Source organism: Nicotiana tabacum, chromosome 12 (genome assembly GCF_000715075.1).
Source record: "Nicotiana tabacum cultivar K326 chromosome 12, ASM71507v2, whole genome shotgun sequence".
Lineage (NCBI taxonomy): Eukaryota > Viridiplantae > Streptophyta > Magnoliopsida > Solanales > Solanaceae > Nicotiana > Nicotiana tabacum.
In genome coordinates this window covers 47,250,456-47,272,098 of record NC_134091.1, presented here as the reverse complement: position 1 = coordinate 47,272,098, position 21,643 = coordinate 47,250,456, and the positions used below count along the sequence as shown (strand labels likewise).

Sequence of the window (21,643 nt, the reverse complement as noted above, 5' to 3'; positions counted from 1 at the left end):
TCTTACTGCAAGTATGCATTTATTATACAACAACTACTTTTAAGAATAATTTTTTTTCGTAAGTTAATTCGGCCGAGTCTACAAAAGATTTCAATATGGTTCGGAAGCTATAAATACTTTATTATACTTTTTAATGCAAGAATAACATTCAACATCTAATATATATTCCCTCCATCTCAAGTTATCTGTCATGTTTGCTTTTTACACGCCCCGTAAAAAAATATTAAATAAGAAAAGTTTTTACTATTATACTCTTATTTACTAGAAAATCAGCCTATGGCAACGGATTCTTTGCAACGGTTCAGAAACCGTTGCTATAGAGCACTTATGGAACCGGTCGTAACCGTTCCAATAAGGCATAGGTACATTCGGCACACTTCAATCATAAAACCGTTGCGCTTGCGTGGAAACCGTTCCCATAGCTATTTTTTGCAACGTTTCTTGTAACCGTTCCTATAGACGAATCTATTGCAACGGATCTGGGAAAAAAATCAATGGGAACGGTTATTAATCCCTCTTAATTATTTCCCCCCCTAAATTTTCGTGAAACCCGCCAAAACCCCAAATTATTTACATTCTATTTTCTTTACCTATATTTTTTATGTAATAGTACTACTAATTAATTAAAAGGAGAAGGTAAAATATTAAGCCTCTCTCTGAAAGCTCACGCTCAATCTCTCTGCCAATACAAACCACGCCCAATCTCTCTGCCAAACCTCGCCCCCGCCAGTGACACCCACGCCAGCGACAGTCCTATGCCGGTGACAGTCCCTCTGCCAACCTTCGTTAAACCCACCAAATCTCAGCAAACAATTATCAACTGTTGAGCCCTAATTCGCACAATAAACAACTAGCTCCTTCAAACAATTTGAACCATCCAATAAGTTTAGTTTTTTTTCTCGATTAAGCTCGGCTAACACGTCAAGTTTCACAGATCCCTAATTCAAGGTTTTTGCTCGATTCTCATAAATTTCTGATTTATTTCACATGCTCTTCTTTTACTGCATTTGCAATTTCTCAACAGTTGAGCCCTAATTCGCAGATTTCATTCCTTTTGGAACAAGAATTTGCCGCTGGTAGCTGTGGAATAAATATCATCGTAAGTTTCTTTACACAAGATTAATTGGTTTTAATTTTATTTTTGGGGTATTTGAGCGATGTACTGTTATTGATTGGAAATACACAATTTTTATTGTGCTGTGATCTTTTTCTAGGGGAGTATTGTGCTGATAATTTCACTGATAGACTATGGCTATCCGTAGCTTGTCCTCTCCTTGCTCTAACATGAATATAGTCCTTTGGTCGCTTAGGAGGCTTTTGATTTTGAGTTTCATCACCTTCATTATTTCCCTTTGATTCCTCCATGTTAACTGCTCCATTTTCTGTGTCATTTCCTTCTACTTCTTGTTTATATCGCTTTGTTCTTGCATTATCATCACCTTCACCTCCCTAAAATGAAAATTTGATTAGCCACTAATTGCATTAGTTAAGCAAATCAAGATTATTTTGACTTCATAATAATCCTAATCATGTTTCCATTAGCGGGGGCAACTTCTTTTATTTCCTCTTGAAGAGTTGTTTTTCTTTTTCTAGTAGAATTCAATTCAGTTGGAGTTTTTGGCCCTGTTTCTCCACTTGGCTCTGAAACAGACTCATTAGAATTAGTGATAGGCCTGCCCAAATTTATAGACATCAATTCCATCCTTGTTTGGCCCGAATTATTGATTTGCAAAGGGGATCCAGCTTGCTTCAGAGAAGGGCTACTTGAAACTCTAGGCAATTTTCCATTCCCTAATTGTTGAGCAGATCTATGTGTCAATTCTTCCAATAGACTTGTTCTACTGTTACAACAATGAAGCTTCTGAAAAGAAAAAGAGAAAGGTATATAAAGCAAAAAACCAACAACAAGATTCTCTTTAATCAGCATAAACACTTTCCTAATGTTACAGTCTTCCTTAACTATACAAATCTTGGTACAGAAGATTAATCTCAGCACCTACAATTTAGTCTCACATGGCCATTTCATTAGCAAATAACTTGATATCCATCTATTTCCTCCACTAGTTTGCATGCTTGTGTAGTGATGAATAATGACAAATTGATATATTATTGAGTAATATACCATTAAAGTATGAGAAATATTTCTGTCAGATTTTCATACATACTAGTAAACTTTGTTTTTTATGTTTGTTTTGTCGAACTTTGCTATAACATGATCTTCAAATACTTGAAGATTAGAGAATATCTTATAGATTCTTACAGTCTCTAAATCAAGTAAATGATGAGGCACGTGTCACCAAATTCAAGTAAGAACTTAGGTAAATAAAATGGAGACGAGGGCAAACAAAGAGTAGTTGGGTATTTGTTACTACAAATACTATACGTGTCGACATGAATAATTTGAACTGATAATCTTTGAGGTATCAATTCAACATGAATAATTTGAATGGGATATTTTGTCCGCTTAATGTATTTAATTGGAAGAAACTAGACACAAAAAATGACATGTAGAAATATGTCAAGGTTTGAAGTTTTTAATTTTCAATAAGCGTGGATGATATTTTATATTTTCTTACACTAATCTAATTGCACCAAATTTGTAGGCAAAATATGACATCCTCGAGGAGGCGAAAACATAGTTTTTTCATTCAATTCAGGTTGCTTGGAGAAAGTATAAGAATAAATTGAAGAACAATCACTTTGACGCCTATGCCAATGACGAGCTTCGAATGGAGAATAGACCGGTGGACGTTTCGGAATCTCACTTTAAGGATCTTCTTAACTATTGAAACTCCGATTCCCACAAGGTAAACTTGAACACTCCAATCGCTGAATATGCTTTCCTTAAATAAAATTTAAAACTGGTTCGTGTATATGAAGATTTGCAGAATTCACTGTGCTTTTCTTCCTCCATTTGTCTAACTGTTAATTGTCAATGTGAAAAGTAAACTGTTTCAGTGAAAGTTCAGTCAAACTGTTTATTCATTGCTCAAAAATTTAATAGCATCAAAAGATGACAACTGAGGATCTTTTCTTAAAATTAGAATAGAAATACCTGGTGAGTGATTGTATTCTGAGGCTTTAACTTTCATATAACTTAACAACAGCTTTTGAAGAAGAACCATGCAAATTCCTTTTACAAATTAGAGTGTCTGAAATGCTTAAAACAGCAAAGCTACTAACTAAAGACTATTGGAATTACAGTGTTCTTAAGTTGAATTGAACTTAGAAATAGATCAAGCAACAAACTGAAAAAGAATGGATAACAGATTGAATCACAAGATTTACCATTCCAAATCACGAGAATATTGTTTCCAGAATAAAGGAATGCAACTCTTAACTCGTTGTGGGGTCAGTCCATCATTAGAACTGCGGTTCATGCATTTGCACACCCACTATCTTTGTATGTACACATTCTTATTGCTATACTGTTGATCTCCAAATCTATGCTGCCAAATCTTGAGTTATATTTTCATTGATGCTGCCAAATTTATTGACTCATTTTATTTGCATAAACAATCCAAAACCAACATTGAGAATCGAAAAAAGTTGAAGCATCCACACACTGCTAGCAAGACAAGTTTTGCTCTAATCCGCGAGGTTTGATGTTTTATCTTTTTTACACTATCTATACTAATGCCCCAACTCAGTAGGATATATTTGATTCTTAGTTTACCAAGCAATGCTAGCCATAGTATGAATATTTGTTTAAGAATGCCCCACTTCTCTTTAGTACTTAAGATCTTAAGCCACACCTAGTTGCCAAGTAAATCACAAATGCTTAAACAAGCTGTTGAAGTTCATGTAAAACTTTCTATGAAAGATATGCATCAACCACCATATTATATGGTCATTCTGCTAGGCTCTTCAGGAAAATGATTTTTATTAACATAGAATGACTAACCCAAGTAAGAATACACCATTGACCAGTTTCCATGACAAGTGAAGATGATTAAATTTTGCCGCATGTTACTGGTAGTAATGATAGTTTGGAAAATTGGCACCAAATCGTCATAGTTCAGTAAGGTCTTGTTATTTTTTGCTACTTAAGTTTCGTTGTCATATAAGAAGTGAAAGCTATCGTCCTGTTTCTTTATACAATATGTTTATCACTTTTTTAATATGAACTTGTCAGCTTTACATGAAAAAGTTTTTCATATTTGTTTTTATGTAACCAGGCAAAAAAGAAGGAAACTTCTGATAATCTATCAAGTAAGGACATCTTTGTGGCTACCAAAAAAAGAAAACCTGGTCGAGTATACAAAATCTCATATGAGGATACAATTAGTAAAATTGTAGGATACAATTAGTAAAATTGTACGAATTTTCTAATTTAAAGTTTGTCGAGATTATTTCATAGTTCTTAATTATTGACTCAGTTTTATTTACTTAAGCTCTCTTCTTTTGAATTTGTTATGTAGGCTGAAATGGAGAAAATACAATCAACTCAGGAAAGTGAACATGACAGTCAATCTGTAGACGCATTTGCATCAGTAATGAGAGCCGAGCATCCAGGTCGTGTAAGATTGTATGGACTTGGGGTTACCAAGACCGTCTTAAAAAGGAAAATGAAAGATTTTGGACCCTCATTAAATGATACAGAGGACAAGATGCAACAGAAAATGGAGGAAATGGAAGAGAGGTTAGTACTTACTCCAAATGTTACACCCCTTCTTTTCTTTCTTTCTTCTTCTTCTCCTCCTTCTGTTACTTCTTCTACCACAACTCTCTTTCTCTGTTCACAATTTTTTTTTCTTCTTGTTCGCAACTGAGTGATCTCGCTTCATGCACGCAACATGTTTGACAATTTTTCTTAGAGGAAAATTAGTGTGCTGGCCAAGTCTGATTAATATAGTAATTTTTTTACCATCTTCTACTAGTTGTGTGGCTTTCGATCTAGGGGCTAGTTTGATATTGGTTAAGTGGTAAATCTTTAATTAGACTTTGTTTGTGTCTTCGTGTGCTGCTCGGATATTACAACCTCCTGCTTGACATCTGGTTGTTGTTAGTCCATGCTTTTAGCCGATTAATAAATTAGCTTGGTTGTTCTGTTGGTTGATAGTTGCATTCAGTTAGTTTCTCTTGATAAGGATCTGTTAGTATCCATGTTTTAGGAATTAAAAGGTTGTTACATGGAAATATGCGAGACGCTGCTGTTTTGTTACATGGAAACAATAAGGCAACTATAGTTACTTGTGGTTGAGGTTTGCAGATTCGGAATTGAAATGCCCATCTTCATTAGGTGAACGCAACTATTTCTCACTTCTCAGTAGTAATATAGTGGCATAAATGATGTAAATCTTAATTTTCTTCTTGTCTATTGCTATGCCCGATGCCGAGTGTTGGGCCGTCTTTCTTAAGTTGTCGACATGAAACTCGTGATGAGTATCTATAATATAATATACTATAGATACTTTTCTGGCTGTTATTTCTGTCTTGTTAATTGAGGCATTGCTTGTATTTGTAAAATGCCATTTGTGAGTTGTAACTTGTAAATGAACCGCACGACATATTTTGAGGTATGCTTCTTATATTGGATTTGATTCGTGGAGTTCTTTCCATCATATATATATTTTAGCAGAATAATGGTAATGAGAATCCATCTATCAACTTGTTGTACGAAATGCTATCCAGTTGCCTCCTACAATTATACATTATGTTAAAAGCTTCATCATTGCAGTTTTGCCTTAAGCTATCCTAAAACTGTACGAAATAATAGTTGATATGGTCAATGCTTTTATCAAACACAAAAATGTTCGGTAGTCCTACTGCTGCTTTAATTTGACGCGTTTCCCTTCTCAAACTTTTAGAATTGAATTGCTTGCTTTTTCGTTCATGCTTTCTTGAATTGTCAACTAGCGCTCGAAGGTAATGACTTGATTTATCTTTTTTGTAGGTGGAGAAAATGGTGAAAGGGAAGACGGAGACATTGATGATCTAGACCTAACTTAAGAAGATTTTTGGGTTATTGCTGAAAATTTAGATGTTTTAAGAATATTTTATACTAACTCTTGAATAGTAAACGCTTATGCATGCACTTGGATGGGTTTGAACATTTTGCTTTGATGGATATTAATTACTAGTTTGTTTGACAATTATTTTGGATTGTAAAAGTTTATGAGTAATTTATTATGTGACTTATATAAATTTTGGTGTATTAAAATTTATAATTGTACATCAGAGGTGTGTGTGTGTATATATATATATATATATATATATATATATATATATATATATATATATATATATATATATATATATAAGTTGTTGCATAGTCTACCAGAACCGTTGCAATAGTATACAAAATATATTTCAAGTGTTGTAATACGTTGCAGTAGGTCACGCAACCCGTTGCAATAGGATCTGTAAACCGTCCCATTAGAAAAATCAAACGTATTGCGAGTAACCGTTGCAATATGAAAAACTGTAACAAGAGCATTAGAAACCGTTGTGATATCTTTAAATAACCATTGCAATAGCTTATAAAAGTGTTGTATTAAACCTAATGGTAACGGTTCTAAACCGTTGCAATAGAGGAAAAATAATCGTTACATCAGAAAGAAGAATAACCGTTATGATAGACAGCCCTATAGGAACGGTTAATACAACCTTTACCCAAACCGTTGCTTCAGAGCTTTTGGCACGCGACCTGGTGGAACGGTCACTAAACCGTTGCAATAGATCAATGGTAACGATTTTGCATGCGTTGCCATAGGTTATTTTTCTAGTAGTAATATCTTAAGATATAATCTCTCTTCATTTAATACTTACTCATAAGTAGTGGTGGCAAAATATTTAAAAAGATAGTTATCCACCCATATTATCCACTAAACACATGAGTTGGATAATCAACTTTTAGAAAAGATCAAATATAGATAAGAACCATATTATCCATTTAGAAAAAGGATAACTAATGGATAACTAATGAGTTTAACTTTTACATTTGTAAAACCTGAAATTGGGGGTTCCTCAAGTTTGGGAGATTAGGAATTCTCCCAAAGGTAATCATATTTAAGAGGTCATGGATAATATGGATATCCATGTTATCCGCCGGTTAACCTATTTTTTATACGTATTATGTATCGGTCAGGTCGGATAATTTATTCATTTTTGTATTTACCCATTTTGACCTTTCCATATCTGACCCGACCCGCCCGTTTGTCACCCCTACTTAAATTAAGGTATTTGTAGTCTTCAAGAACAATTAATATTAAGGGTAGAATAGAAAAAAAGAAATTGATTTACTAGTACTCTTGTTACGACCCCAATTTTCCTCCGAAGGATGTCGTGACGACACCTAGTCTCTACGACTAGGTAAGCCTAACATTTACTGAATTAATTGATAGAAATTAACCAACAGAACTATTAAGCGGAAACTAGATATTTCTAAATGAAACCAACATTTCCAATTTTGAAATAATACCTAAAAACCGGTAGTACAATTCATAAGCTCTAATGAGTTTGCTATAAAATCCCTAAATACAACTATTCCGGAAGAGAAATAAATAGTACAAGATGAAATTTCAGAAGGTGACTCTGAGGCCTGCAAACGCGACGGCAGGTTTACCTTGAGTCTCCACAGCAATGCTCGGTCAGCTAGCTAATAATCAACAACATCCGAAGCACCTGGATCTGCACAAAAATGTGCAGAGGTGTAGCATGAGTACACCACAGTGGTACCCAGTAAGTATCAAGACTAATCTCGGTGGAGTAGTGACGAGAAATAGTCAAGATACCCACTGGAATAAACAACCTGAACAAGTATAAATGTAGAACTAACAAGGAACAATATCACTATAAAGTTAGGCATGATGACAATAATAATGCAATGCTTGTAATAGGAACTAAAAGCAACAGTTAGCAACGATACACAACAGGTAATAACACTGTGGAGTAAGCTGAACACAGTTCAAATCCGGTGAAACCAAATAAAGAAAAACAAGTAACAACTCAATAAGAACAACCGCTTTCACACCAAGTTTATCCAAGAACTTCCACGAGGTACCAAACCTCAAAATCACAATCACGGGTCCCAATTTGTGAACCCTAATCACTTGGCATCTTGTGCCCACATTATAACTTATAACTGCACAGACGACGCACATGCCAAGAGGGTGACAATATATAATATCTGCACGGACCACTCATGTGCCAACAATAAGAATGACTCATGACTGCACGGACACCTCACGTGCGAATAAGACAACTCTCACATATAAGGCAAGTAGACGAGAGTACATGTAAATGGTCAATAACATCAAGATTCGTTTTCTTAAACCGATATGGGTGATTAATCACGTGTATGCTTGTGCAAGTGTTCTTCTATAGTTCAAGCCAACAAGTAAGAGTAGAGACAATGAATGGCACATAAGAGGCGATCACCACAAAATGTACAAGGTAAAACTCACACAAGGTAGGCACACCACTACACAAATATCAACAACAACAATGCCCCAGGCCATCACAAGTTGTCACATATCATTCCCCGATATAGCCCACCTTGTCTCGCCACGTGCGCAATAATAAAGTAAATGTCTGCCTTGTCTCGCCGCACGCGCATAATAATGTTCCTACCTTATCTCGCCACATGCGCAAACCCATATATATACCCACCATGTCATGCAGTATGTGCAAATATCAATAGTAATAGCAACACGGACAACTCACGTGCGAACCCCCCGACAATCCTCTCAACAATACCATGTGTGCCAAAACATAACAACAAAATAAAATGACTTTCACAACATGTGCTCATATGCCACAATATTTCCTCAAAACAGTTTCAATACCACAACCACGCATAGCCCTCGGCTCAACAATACTGCATACAGCAGCAACAACAACAATAATAAGAGAATACGGCAAGTAAATCAACTCAAGAGCTTCAGAACATAAGGAAATGGACGAACGAGTTCGCATTGAAAGAGACAACAGAGAATAATAGTTTCAATGAGAATAGCTCAACAAGGGGAGAGATAGTGTGCAACAACAATTCCACATAAGTACAACTCGACAGTAAGAGAGATAGCATGAATCAATGATTCTAAATAAGGATAAGTCAACATTGAAAGGGATAACAAAACTTCAATTAAGGTTGAGCAATTACAGAAAAGATACTAATAAATTCAATTAAGAATAAACAATTACGGATAAGATAATAATGACTTCAATTAAGGATAAGAAATTACGGAAAATATAATAATGACTTCAATTAAGGAAAAGTGTCACGACCCAAAATCCACTATAGGTCGTGACGACGCCTAATGTCGTCGCCAGGCAAGCCAACGGTGATTAATTAACTTAGTTACTCATTTTATTATTTTCGAAATCATGAATCCCATTGAATAAGTAGTGTAAAATCTAGTACTCGTAGAAAATCCGTGATTTTATTTTTCCAATTTCTGTATAAGGTATAAATTACAAGGTGAAATGATAATAATTACGCGAACTACAATGATCAATACCCAGTAGGTACCCCAAAACCCGGTGTCACAAGTGCATGTGCATTTACTAAGGAGTACAATAATAATACATCTGTATAAAATGCAAATAAGACAGGATAAAATAAATACTACGATTGAGACTCGGTGGACTGCGATGCGTAGCCTGGAATGTATCTCACATGAAGTCTCCTCAACAGCTGCGCCTACACGCCACGATGATCATCAAATGAACCTATCAGATCCTGCACATTTAGTGTAGAAGTGCAGATGAGTACGTAAATCAACGCATACCTAGTAAATATCTAGCCTAACCCCGGAGAAGTAGTGACGAGGGGTCGACATCGACACATACTAGTGGTCCAATAAATCAATATGGTAAATCATAAACAGATAAGAGTACAACAATATTAGTGAGGTAAATCTGTAATTAACACAATTTTCCAAAATTTCTTTTAACAACATCAATTTCTCAATCTCGTATTCTATCTCGACAGCTCAGAAATATCAAGTGCCAATAACAAACGGATAAAAATTCCATATAAAATGCAAGGCATCAGTGGAAGGAAAATCTCGCTAATATTCGAACTACTAGCGATATAATGCACTATTATGCCGAGGTCGTACGGTCAGATCTCAGAAGGAATATGATACTACCGAGGCAATCGACCTAATCCATTCATAATGTGTATACTGTCGAGGGTCGAGCGGCACAAACCATAGATGCATCTATTATACTGCCGATGGCGAACAACCCGCTCCCATGAGAGTGTGGTACATAATCCCAATGAGGCGTTAGGCCCGCTCCACAAGAAAGGAAAAGAATTATCGAATTACGATACACGAGCTTACGATACAGTATATGAACACAATGTGAGTATAACCTTTACCGTTTCTCAAATAACTTGCCAACAACTCAAGGTAATAAGGCTCGGCCTAATATATATATGTATATATTTTAAATCAAGTTCAATTATAATTTCAATCAATTAAGCCAGCAGAATGCGTTCAAGTATTTCAAATATTACATGATAAAGTCCTAAGTCTACCCGTACATAAACATGTTTTAGCTACGTCTACCCGGACATAAACATGTTTTAGCTACGTACGGACTCTCGTCACCTGATGCGTACGTAGCTCCCACAACTAATAGCACATAACAATTACATCACCTATGGGTAGTTTCCCCCTCACAAAGTTCGACGGGAGACTTACCTCGCTCCGAAGTTCCATAACCGGCTCCGATGCCTCTCAAATTCTTCAACTCAAAGCCAAACGACCCCAAACTAGTCAAACAATGTGCAAATCAATCAAAATATACTCCGATGCTTATAATTAATCAATTTATAGCAATTTCCTACTCCGCTCGAAAAGTCAACCCTCGGGCCCATGTGCCCGGATTCCGAACATTTTCGAAGATAAACTTTACCCATGACGCCATGAACTCGAATATATGATTTATTTCAAATTTCATGTCCAATTTCATGGTCAAAATCCAAAAATACCAATTTCTATGTTTTCTACCAAAATCCCAAATTTTTACTAATTTTCATGTTTAAATCCTTATAGAATCCATGTATTTAACTTATAATAGGTGGGAATAACTTACCTCACAATAGATGATGAAATTCTCCGAGAATAAACATGTTTTAGCTACGTACGAACTCTCGTCACCTCATGCGTACGTATCACCCACGACTAATAGCACATAACAATTACATCACCTAGGGGTAGTTTTCCTCTCACAAAGTTAGACAGGAGACTTACCTCGCTCCGAAGTTCCATAACCAGCTCCAATGACTCTTAAATTCTTCAACTCAAAGCCAAACAACCTGAAACTAGTCAAATAATGTGCAAATCAAACAAAATATACTCCAATGCTTATAATTAATCAATTTATAGCAATTCCCAACTCCGCTCGAAAAGTCAACCCTCGGGTAAAAAATCTTCGAAGTTAAACTTTACCCATGATGCCACGAACTCAAATATATGATTTATTTCAAATTTCATGGTCAAAATCTAAAAATACTAATTTCTAGGTTTTCTACCAAAATCCCATATTTTTACTATTTTCTATGTTTCAATCCTTATAGAATCGGTGTATTTAACTTACAATAGGTGAGAATAACTTACCTCACAATAGATGATGAAATTCGCCCCTCCAATAGCTCTAAAAATCGTCCAACCAAATGAAAATGTGAGAGAAATGGGCTAAGTCTCGGATTAAAAACACCCCACTGCCCAGCGACTTTCGCACATGCGGATGAATTTGTCTTACCTGTGATCTCGCTTTTGCGAGGCAAAGCTCGCTTCTTCGAAATACACTGCCCAGCTGCTCCATCGCACCTGCGGCAGAATGTTCGCTTCTGCGTAAGCGCAGGTGCGAGCCACCATTGCGCTTCTTCGCTTTTTTAGCCCAAGGCCCCTTCCCGCTTCTGCGACCAACAGCCCGCACCTGCGAGCTCGCAGGTGTGAAAATTCCCTCGTACCTGAGCAACCACAACCTCTGACCCAAACGGACATCGATAACATCAAAATCCACACCAAAACAAACTTATGAAATCCTACAACTTCCAAAATGCCAACTTTCCATAATAGGCGTCGAAATGCTTTCGGACCACCCGATACTCAAACTGAACATACGCCTAAGTCCAAATTATTATACGAACCTATTGGAACCTTCAGATCCCGATTCCGAGGTCGTTTACTCTAAAGTCAAACCTTCCAACTTAAAGCTTCCGAATTTAGAATTTTCTTTCCAAATCAATTCCAAACTTCCCGAAATTCAATTCCGACCACACGTACAAGTCATTATACCTGAAGTAGAGCTACTCAAGGCGTCAAACTGTAGATCGACGTGCTAGAGCTCAAAATGACCGGTCGGGTCGTTACATTCTCCCCTACTTAAACATATGTTCGTCCTCGAACGTACCAAGAATCGTGTTGTCCAAAATAATTATTTAACACCTCGTGCACCTACTCGTGCCACCACAACCCATGTGAGCACGTGATCTCGAGCCAGACTGAAGATCCTTCCTATAACCTTAGCCAATAAGCTTTAGAACCAAATTCCAACATCCGCAATTCTCCGCGAGTCCCAATTCTAATATACGAACACCGCATCAATCACCACACATTGTATCAACATGATCATGCTCCTCTGTTGAAATCACGTCATGCACCGCATAAGTCATTTGACCATAATAGCATGCTCCGACTACAATAGTTGAAATTTTATGAATCTGATGCCCGCAATATGCTTCATAACACATGTAAGCCCTGTTCCAACTCTCGCAACACTGCCACGACGAAGAGATATGTAGAAACTCATAACCACCTATCGAATCAACAAATCACGGAGTCTCTCCTCCTGACAAGAACCATTACCTCATTCTAAACTGAATAGCCATATTTGCTCTTTAATATACCTTATATAAATCTGATTGTACTGATTTCAGGTCCAATAATCTCGTTTCACCCTATACGTATTGCTCAGGCAATAAGCCACCTCAAACAGTGACCAAGATCTCATATGACACCATTAATGCGCCAACAAGCTAAACTTGAATATGATACATAAGGAAGAGCGAACTCTGGAAAAGAACTACCCAGCCCACGTAACGAATTAAATAGCCGAACAGATGTTATGAACCTTTCTCAGAGAATGAGAAACAAAATACACAGAAAAAGGTATATGGAACCGTACTCAACATCTCACTATTGCGGCGTGCAAACCGATCCACACATGATAGCATTGTGGCATGCAACCCGATCCAAACAACATACCCGTGGCGGCGTGCCAACTGATCCATACATGACAATAAATAAGGAAATACCCATCAAGCCATAATGCTTTTACCTACGAAATACCCAAATATCGACCACAAGCACGCCAAGTGAAAAAATATAACCTTGGGGAGACGGATAATGCCATATGCTACAAAACCCAAGCACAACTAAGGTGCAATAAATGACCTGCATCACAAGAGCCATCATGTTCATATAACACCACAAGCTACACGGGACCACAACATATGTGCGAATAATCAAGCCGTCTCACAACCCACATGGCACAATAGACTATTACATGGAATAGCTGATAACAGGAATCACATCCGATGCCTGACTACTCCTACGTACGCGATGCTATGGCGAATGAACACCTCCGACCTGACGTAGAGCACACATTCACATTAGACCCATCAACGGGCCTTAGCCGATTCTAATAATACCATACTAAGCCAACAACCTTTCAAGGATCCACAATGGCCTTATGCATGACACACACGGGCAGCCGCCCAATCTGGAACAAACTCTCACAGTTCACAACCAAAGGAATAGAGCGCCTTCCAGGTATGGACTCTCACATTAACGATAGTACCATAGTCTCTATGCTTGGTTTCAATATTTAACAATCAAGTGACTAACATGTCACACTTATACAGATTTCCCTGTGGGATATGCTCCCACGACCTTCCGCACCAGGTAGCAAAGTCTGCACCTCCATACCACCAACCTTACTAATGCTGTAAAGAAAATCAAGAATCCGCAAATCAGTACACAAAGCCTCCTACACAAGACACCTTTCTCAGGTGACACTAAAGGAAATGCCAGCTTACTCTGAACATCTGAATTCTTCCCTGCTCATCCGAGCTTGTGACATTCTTACCAACACCGAACCACAACCTTGATCCTCCACTTCCAATTCCTATGCATCTCACTACACCTATCAGGCCACTACATGAGAGTACAAGAATTCATCATAACCCTTGAACTACTAGTAGAATAAACACTTCATTGGCTAGAAACCTTTCACTTATCTCATTTCAGAAAAACCATTGCAACACAAAACTAAATTCCCGAACCGCATAAAATACAAACCTTATGTCGTGATCTAACCTGCCATAACTCCTCCGGAATCCACTTACACAACAAGGCCATTTGAATCAAATACCTCATAAATCCATCAAGTTATGGTGGCTGTCAAGCACGCACGTACAACCACAAATCAACTGTATAACATTAACACGCCGAAGGAACTGATCATTGCCTCAATCACGTTGATTCAAACCATTACCAACCGACCCAACTTCCTCCGATTTACTCTTGACCTATCTTAGAAATAATAATAGCTCCATTCAAAAACATAATGAACTCAATCCGCACTCATCCCGAGTGACCCAAATCACGAGACCGCATCATCTCAATAACCATGAACTATCTCATACCCTCCTCAAGCGCACAATAGCATCTCCAACTGGTACACCCATTCTGCAAGACCTTCCGCGATTCCGAAGTTATTTCTCCCTTTCCTCTAATACTGCACCGTAGACCCGATGACAAAATAGAATACTCTAAGCCCCTTTCATAATCCAACTACAACAACTCGATCCTTAACAACACAACGCACCCGAAATCCTTAGGCACTGCACTTTAATTCTCGAACCCACTAGGACCGTTGTTGAGAGTCACTCACTCTGACCTGGTCCCGAATATAACCAAAGTCTAACGCTCTGCTAGCACATGAACACCGTCTAAAAGAAGCAACCGGATGAATTCTTTTCCTTGTACATCATATCTACAAGAAGCATAAACCCCAAGTCTTCCCAAAACCTACAGATGAATCGATAAGGCAAAATATAGCACACATTTATCAACTTCTTTGCTCGAATTACCCCTAATATTTTCTTTCCTTAGTCATAATAACCCACCAATAAACCGATAACCAAAAACCGCACAAGCAAACAACCATGCGATCCAATCGTAGACGGTGGGGCTCCCCCACTTAGCTTTAAGCCACAATTACATAAATATAGAACCCACAAAGATTTCTCCTTCTCAATTACCACGATCTCGCACCTTTAACCCGCCAAATTTATCGAAATCTTTGGTTAAACGTTTAATGAACATTCCGAACCATCAACCACCATAACTTATTCGACCTCTTACTGGGTAGCAAGTAGAATTCTTCGTAGAAGCTTCGTCAACATCACGCAACCGCTAACCTGCTCACATGAGATAACCTACCTGTGAAATTCCATGCCAATATCATCCAACGATACTGCACTGGGTACAACTACCATACATTCAGCAAACCCCTCTGAGCCCATGGTCGTCCACTAGTTGTACAAGTATGTTCCTTCCTCATTGATATCAACTGAAAGTCCGACAATATGTCCTAAACTTGAAGTCACGTTGCATCCAAAAACGGTAATCAAGTTTTCACACCTCTCTTCATTTCAAGAAAATTGCTCTTTGCCATACTCAGTCTTCCTCAGTGCAGTAGCTTCCATCTCAGATAAAATCCGTAGACCTAGTCGTTTCCCACCACGATTACCAAATTGCTCTAAATGTTTCTCAAGGCATGTGGCTATCCTACCAAAAAATACATATGTTGCTCTGCCACTGTCACTTCGGTTAAACCATCTCCTTTAAGAAACTTCTCGACCTTTACTCTTCATACTTGACCTGCTAGTAATTCAACCACCGCGAGACACCTCCTCCCATGTCCTTTCTCATCCTTCACTGCCCAAATGTTGCCTCAAATCAAATCTATTCCTGTAGCACCTGAACTAATAAATTGCTACCAACTCTACACCTCTTAGAATATCATCTTTCTCGAGCCATCAACATTAGAAACACCAATTCGATTCTAGAACCGCTACATATCGCTATCTCTGACAACCGCTTCTCCGGCACCATTTCACAACACCCTGCCCCGAAGGCAAATCGAAGAAGACCATAACAACGACAGACCTTAATGCATTCAAACAAGAACGACGACACCACCTCACAAATGAGAATTCCACCTTGCTTGAAAATATCAAGTCTTGTTACTCCATTACCCAAAGCCTGAACATCCATAGTCCGATTGCCTTTCCTCCGCTGGATTTAAATGTCGAACCTCTAAATTGTGCACTGAGAAATCCTCCGTTGAAGTCATTCACTTCCTCGGCATATAAACAAGCACCCTACCATTACACCAACACTGTGCGATAACAACGCATCAACCTCATAACAATCCGTGCATAGCCTCGAAACCATAGGAAATATAGATACTGGGCTGAAACGACAGAATACCCTTCCGCAAGGGGACAATAATAACCCACTCGAATATACAGGGAAAAACATCTTGCACCACGTCTGCAGTGCCACCACAACTCCTCGATGCCCAATTGATAACAAGTGTCCTGTGTCGCATAAGATTGAGTAGAAAGAAAATAAAGGCATAAGCCTCAAAGGAATCAAATCGCACGATGAGGAATCAAGAAGGGAAGTGCTCCTAACAGCCCAACAACCTCTCAAAGATAAGTACAGATGTCTCCGTATCGATCCCCAAGACTTTACTAGACTTGCTCATGACTCGTGAGATCCAAGTGAACCTAGAGCTCTGATACCAAGCTGTCACAATCCAAAATCCATTATAAGTCATGATGGTGCCTAACGCTGCCACCAGGTAAGCCAACGGTGATTAATCAACTTAGTTACTCATTTTATTATTTTCGAAATCATGAACCCATTGAATAAGCAGCGTAAAAATCTAGTACTCGTAGAAAATCTGTGATTTTATTTTTCCAATTTCCGTATAAGGTATAAATTACAAAGTGAAATGATAATAATTACGCGAACTACAGTAATGAACACCTAGTAGGCACCCCCAAAACCCGGTATCACAAGTGCATGAGCATTTACTAAGGAGTTCAATAGTAATACAACATATGTACAGAATGTAAATAAGACAGGATAAAATAAATAGTATGATGGAGACTCTGTGGACTGCGATGCGTAGCCTGAGATGCAGCTCACATGAACTCTCCTTAACAGCTGCGCCTACGCGCCAAGATGATTATCAAATGAACATGTCAGATCCTGCACAGTTAGTGCAGAAGTGCAGCATGAGTACGTAAGTCAACGCGTACCTAGTAAGTATCTAGCCTAACCCCGGAGAAGTAGTGGACATCAACACTTACTAGTGGTCCAATAAATCAAAATGGTAAATCATAAACAGATAAGAGTACAACAATAGTAGTGAGGTAAATCTTTAATTAACACAATCTTCCAAATTTTTTTTTAACAATATCAATTTATCAATCTCGTATTCTATCTCGACAACTCAGAAATATCAAGTGCCAATAACAAATGGATAAAAATTTCCATATAAAATGCAAGGCATTAGTGGAAGGAAAATCTCGTGAATATTCAGACTACTAGCGATATAACGCACGATTATACCGATGTCGTCCGGCTAGATCTCAGAAGGAATAAGATACTGTCGAGGCGATCGGCCCGATCCCATCATAACGTGTACACTGCCGAGGGTCGAGCGAGACGAACCATAAATGCATCTATTATACTGCCGCGACACACGACCCGCTCCAATGAGAGTGTGGTACATAATCCTGTTGAGGCGTTTTACCAAATTACGAAACACGTGCTTACAATACAGTACATGAGCACAAAGTGAATTTAACCTTTACTGTTTCTCAAATAACTTTCCAACAACTCAAGGTGATAAGGCTCGGCCTAATATATACATATATTTCTAAATCAATTCAATTAATTAAGCAAGCAGAATAAGTTCAAATAATTCAAATATTACATGATAAAGTCCTAAGTCTACCCAGACATAAACATGCTTTAGCTACGTACGGACTCAAGTCACCTCATGCGTACGTAAACATGCTTTAGCTACGTACGAACTCTCGTCACCTCGTGCGTACGTTGCACCTACAACTAATAGCACATAACAATTACATCACCTAGGGGGTAGTTTTCCCCTCACAAAATTAGACAGGAGACTTACCTCGCTCCGAAGTTCCATGACCGGCTCCAATGCCTCTCAAATTCTTCAACTCAAAGCCAAACGACCCAAAACCAGTCAAACAATGTGCAAATCAATCAAAATATACTCCAATGCTTATAATTAATCAATTTATAGCGATTACACCACTCAGCATCAACATTTTCAATACGTTTCAAACCCGAGGCCCCTAGGACCCTATCCAAACGTACCAACACATCCCAAAACGCGATACAGACTTAATTGAAGCCTCAAATCATGTCAAACAACATCAAAATTATGAATCGATGTCCAAAAAACTTTCTTCCAACTTTCCAACCTTCAAACTTTACCGAACGCATCTGAATTACACTTAAACAATCCGGAATGACACCAAACTTTACGCACAAGTCACAAATCACGATACGAACTTATTCCATAGCTCGAAACACCAAATGGACATCAATAACATAGAAATTCACTTCAAACTAAACTTATGAAATCCTAGAACATCCAAAATGCCAACTTTCCAAAATAGGCGCCGAAATGCTTTCGGACCAACCGATACTCAACCCGAACATACGTTCAAGTTCGAAATAATCATACGAACCTATTGGAACCTTCATATCTCAATTACCGAGATCGTTTAATTAAAAATCAAACCTTAGTTAACCCTTCTAATGTTAAGCTTTCGAATTTAGAATTTTCTTTCCAAATCAACTCCGAACTTCTCAAAATTTAGTTTCGAACACACGTACAAGTCATAATACCTGAAGCGGTGCTATTCAAGGCCTCAAATCTTAGATCGACGCGCTAGAGCTCAAAACGACCGGTCGGGTCGTTACAATAAGCGATTACATAAAAGATAGCATGGCAATAAAAGAGAAAATATCTTCAATTAAGGCACGTAAGCATTTAATTGGAAATAAGGGTAGAACATGAATCAATTAATTCCAAATAAGATACGTAAGGGTTAATTGAGTAAATGGAGGATTTAACATGATAAAAGAACTTCATATCTAATGAACATAAGAACCTAAGATCACTAAATGGTCAAATTTCCATAAATAAGCCCGAGTATGTACTTGTCACCTCGCGTACATGGCCTTCACATGACACAATTAGCACAAAATGACTCAAATCCTAAGGGGTAGTTCCCCACACAAAGTTAGGCAAGATACTTACCTCATATAAGCTAGACTGATACTCTAAAATTACCTTCTCGAGTGAAACAACCTCCAGATGGCTCAAATCCCAATGATTTGCTTGAAAAATCCACGAAAAATCGCTCAAATCCGAGGTCAACAACTCAAGATATAATAAAAATTGCCAAACCCTCGATTTTGGAAAATATATTCTGCTGCCGAGGCATTTGCACATCGCGATCGCGAAGATACAATTGCGATCGCAAAGAAGAAACAGCTACTGCGCAAAAAATGTACTACGCGATCGTGAACTGATTCATGCGATCGCGAAGAAGAAAAATATCAGCTGCCAAGGTTGTGCTACGCGAACGCGAAACTATGAACGCGAACGCGATGAAGGAGGATACACACGTACGCGATCGCGGGCAGAATCATGCGTACATGAAGAGGCTTGAACTTCGCGATCGTGTATAAGGGGATACCAGATATCATATCAGCCATCCAAAATCGTGAGAAAATGGCCCGTACCCATCCGAAACACGCCCGGGGTCCCCGGGACCCCGTCGAAATATATCAACAAGTTCCATAACCTAACGCGGACCTGTTAGAGGTCTCGAATCACCTCAAACAATGTCGAAACTATGAATCGCATCTCGAATCGAACTTATTAATTTCCAAATCTTCCAACTTCCTAAACTCGTGCCCAAACATATCAAATCAACTTGAAATCACGTCGAATTTTGTGTGCAAGTCCCAAATGACATAACGGATCCAATCCAACTCTCGGACTCACAAATCAACCCTGATAGCAACCGAGTCAACTCCCGGTCAAACTTCTTAACCTTCCAAAACTTTAACTTTTTAATTTTTGCCGCAATGCTTCAAATTATCCAACAAATCTCCAAATCCAAAATTCGGACGCACGCTTAAGTTCAAAATTACCATACAAAGCTACTGGAATTATCAAAATGCCATTTCGGAGCCGTCTACATAAAAGTCAAATTTCGGTCAACTCTTATCGCTTAAGCTTCTAAAACAAGAATGCTTCTTCCAAATTGATCCCGAATAATCCGAAATCCGAACTCGACCACACACGCAAGTCATAATACATAATACGAAACTGCTCGAGACCTTAAGCTACCAAACGGGACGCTAATTCTCAAAACGACCGATCGGGTCGTTACAACTCTTGAACTTCAAAATTGACAAATAATTTGAGACAACTATATTTAGAAATCACGACTGATAAATTGAGACGAAGGGAGTATTAATCTCTCAATGATATTTAGAAAAGACAATTAAATTCGAAAATGTGCATCGTTTCCAAAAATAAGATTAAAGTCAATGCTCTTAAAATCAAAACAAAATTAACCAAACTTATTTTCTACACACGCCACCTAGAAAACTCTTATATATGGTGGTTGGGAAGGAAGGGGGAGGGGAGGGAGCGGAGGAGGAAAAGCTGTGTGGTAAACTGGTAATTATAGATGAATGGACGAAGAGGTTGAGAAGCACTAGAAAGATGACGAGACCAAGCGTGCAAATGATAATTAAGACAATTTGTAGGGGGGAAAAAGTATTTGCTCGGATCCTTATTGATTTCTATTTTTAAGTGAACTAGCTAGTCATGTTGTTTGTGTATCGTGTCTCAGTAAGTACATAATTTTAAAAAGTCACATAAATATTATATTAATAAATTGTGTTTGAGTTGTATAATGAAAATTGAAGAAAAAAGTGTAAGTTCCTAAAAATGATAATTGTTGATGCTATTTAGCTTACTCAATAAAAGAAGAAATAGTAATAATAGAAGTTCTCAATCATTTTAGTCCGTATTTTCAACCTAAATCAAGTATCAGAAAATATAAATGAAGAGATCTCTATGTTATGTCTTTATGAAAAAAAGGGAGGTTTGGAACCGATATAAAATGTTTGTCGATTATATCTATGATAATGTTAAAAATATCTCTTCATTTGTGCTAGAGATATATTGATATACAAGATGAGCTATTTTAAAATTTAAAGAAAAAGGAATGAATTTCTGGCTAATGACAATTTTTTTTCGGGGGGGGGGGGGAGGGATCTCATTTTCAATAATAAATTATTACAAACTTATTTGAGAGATCACTGGTGCAAATTAGGTATGCAGTATGAAATAGAAATTAGATAATCAATGAGTATGATGTTAGATCGAAATATTTGGCTTTTGAAGGAATTAGTTGGAAAATAATGATTTAGATTTTAGAGCAACGTTAGACTGCCGTGTTTATTTATGCCAAGAG

At 37.8% G+C, this 21,643-nt stretch overlaps 1 protein-coding gene across 4 annotated transcripts; it reads left to right on the top strand.

The window, feature by feature from the left end:
* Nucleotides 1-613: 613 nt before the first annotated feature.
* Nucleotides 614-6,175, top strand: LOC107766055 (uncharacterized). 4 transcript variants are annotated; one of them, XR_001643577.2, is made up of 5 exons: nucleotides 614-948; nucleotides 1,043-1,099; nucleotides 2,604-2,807; nucleotides 4,422-4,642; nucleotides 5,897-6,175. XR_001643577.2 is itself a non-coding variant. In XM_016584769.2 (3 exons), the coding sequence occupies exons 1-3, from the start codon at nucleotides 4,123-4,125 to the stop codon at nucleotides 5,910-5,912; spliced, it is 327 nt and encodes a 108-aa protein (XP_016440255.1). In that variant the 5' UTR covers nucleotides 3,614-4,122; the 3' UTR covers nucleotides 5,913-6,175. The 4 variants fall into 4 exon arrangements, 1 of the variants encoding a protein (XP_016440255.1); XR_001643578.2 differs by lacking the exons at nucleotides 614-948; nucleotides 1,043-1,099; nucleotides 2,604-2,807 and adding an exon at nucleotides 2,814-3,600; XM_016584769.2 differs by lacking the exons at nucleotides 614-948; nucleotides 1,043-1,099; nucleotides 2,604-2,807 and adding an exon at nucleotides 3,614-4,212.
* Nucleotides 6,176-21,643: the final 15,468 nt, after the last annotated feature.

Excerpts from the sequence above, each read along its gene's own strand:
- LOC107766055 (XM_016584769.2), top strand. The coding sequence starts at position 4,123 with ATGAACTTGTCAGCTTTACATGAAAAAGTTTTTCATATTTGTTTTTAT. Across the intron at positions 4,213-4,421 it reads AACTTCTGATAATCTATCAA|GCTGAAATGGAGAAAATACA; the intron begins GTAAGGACATCT and ends TTTGTTATGTAG.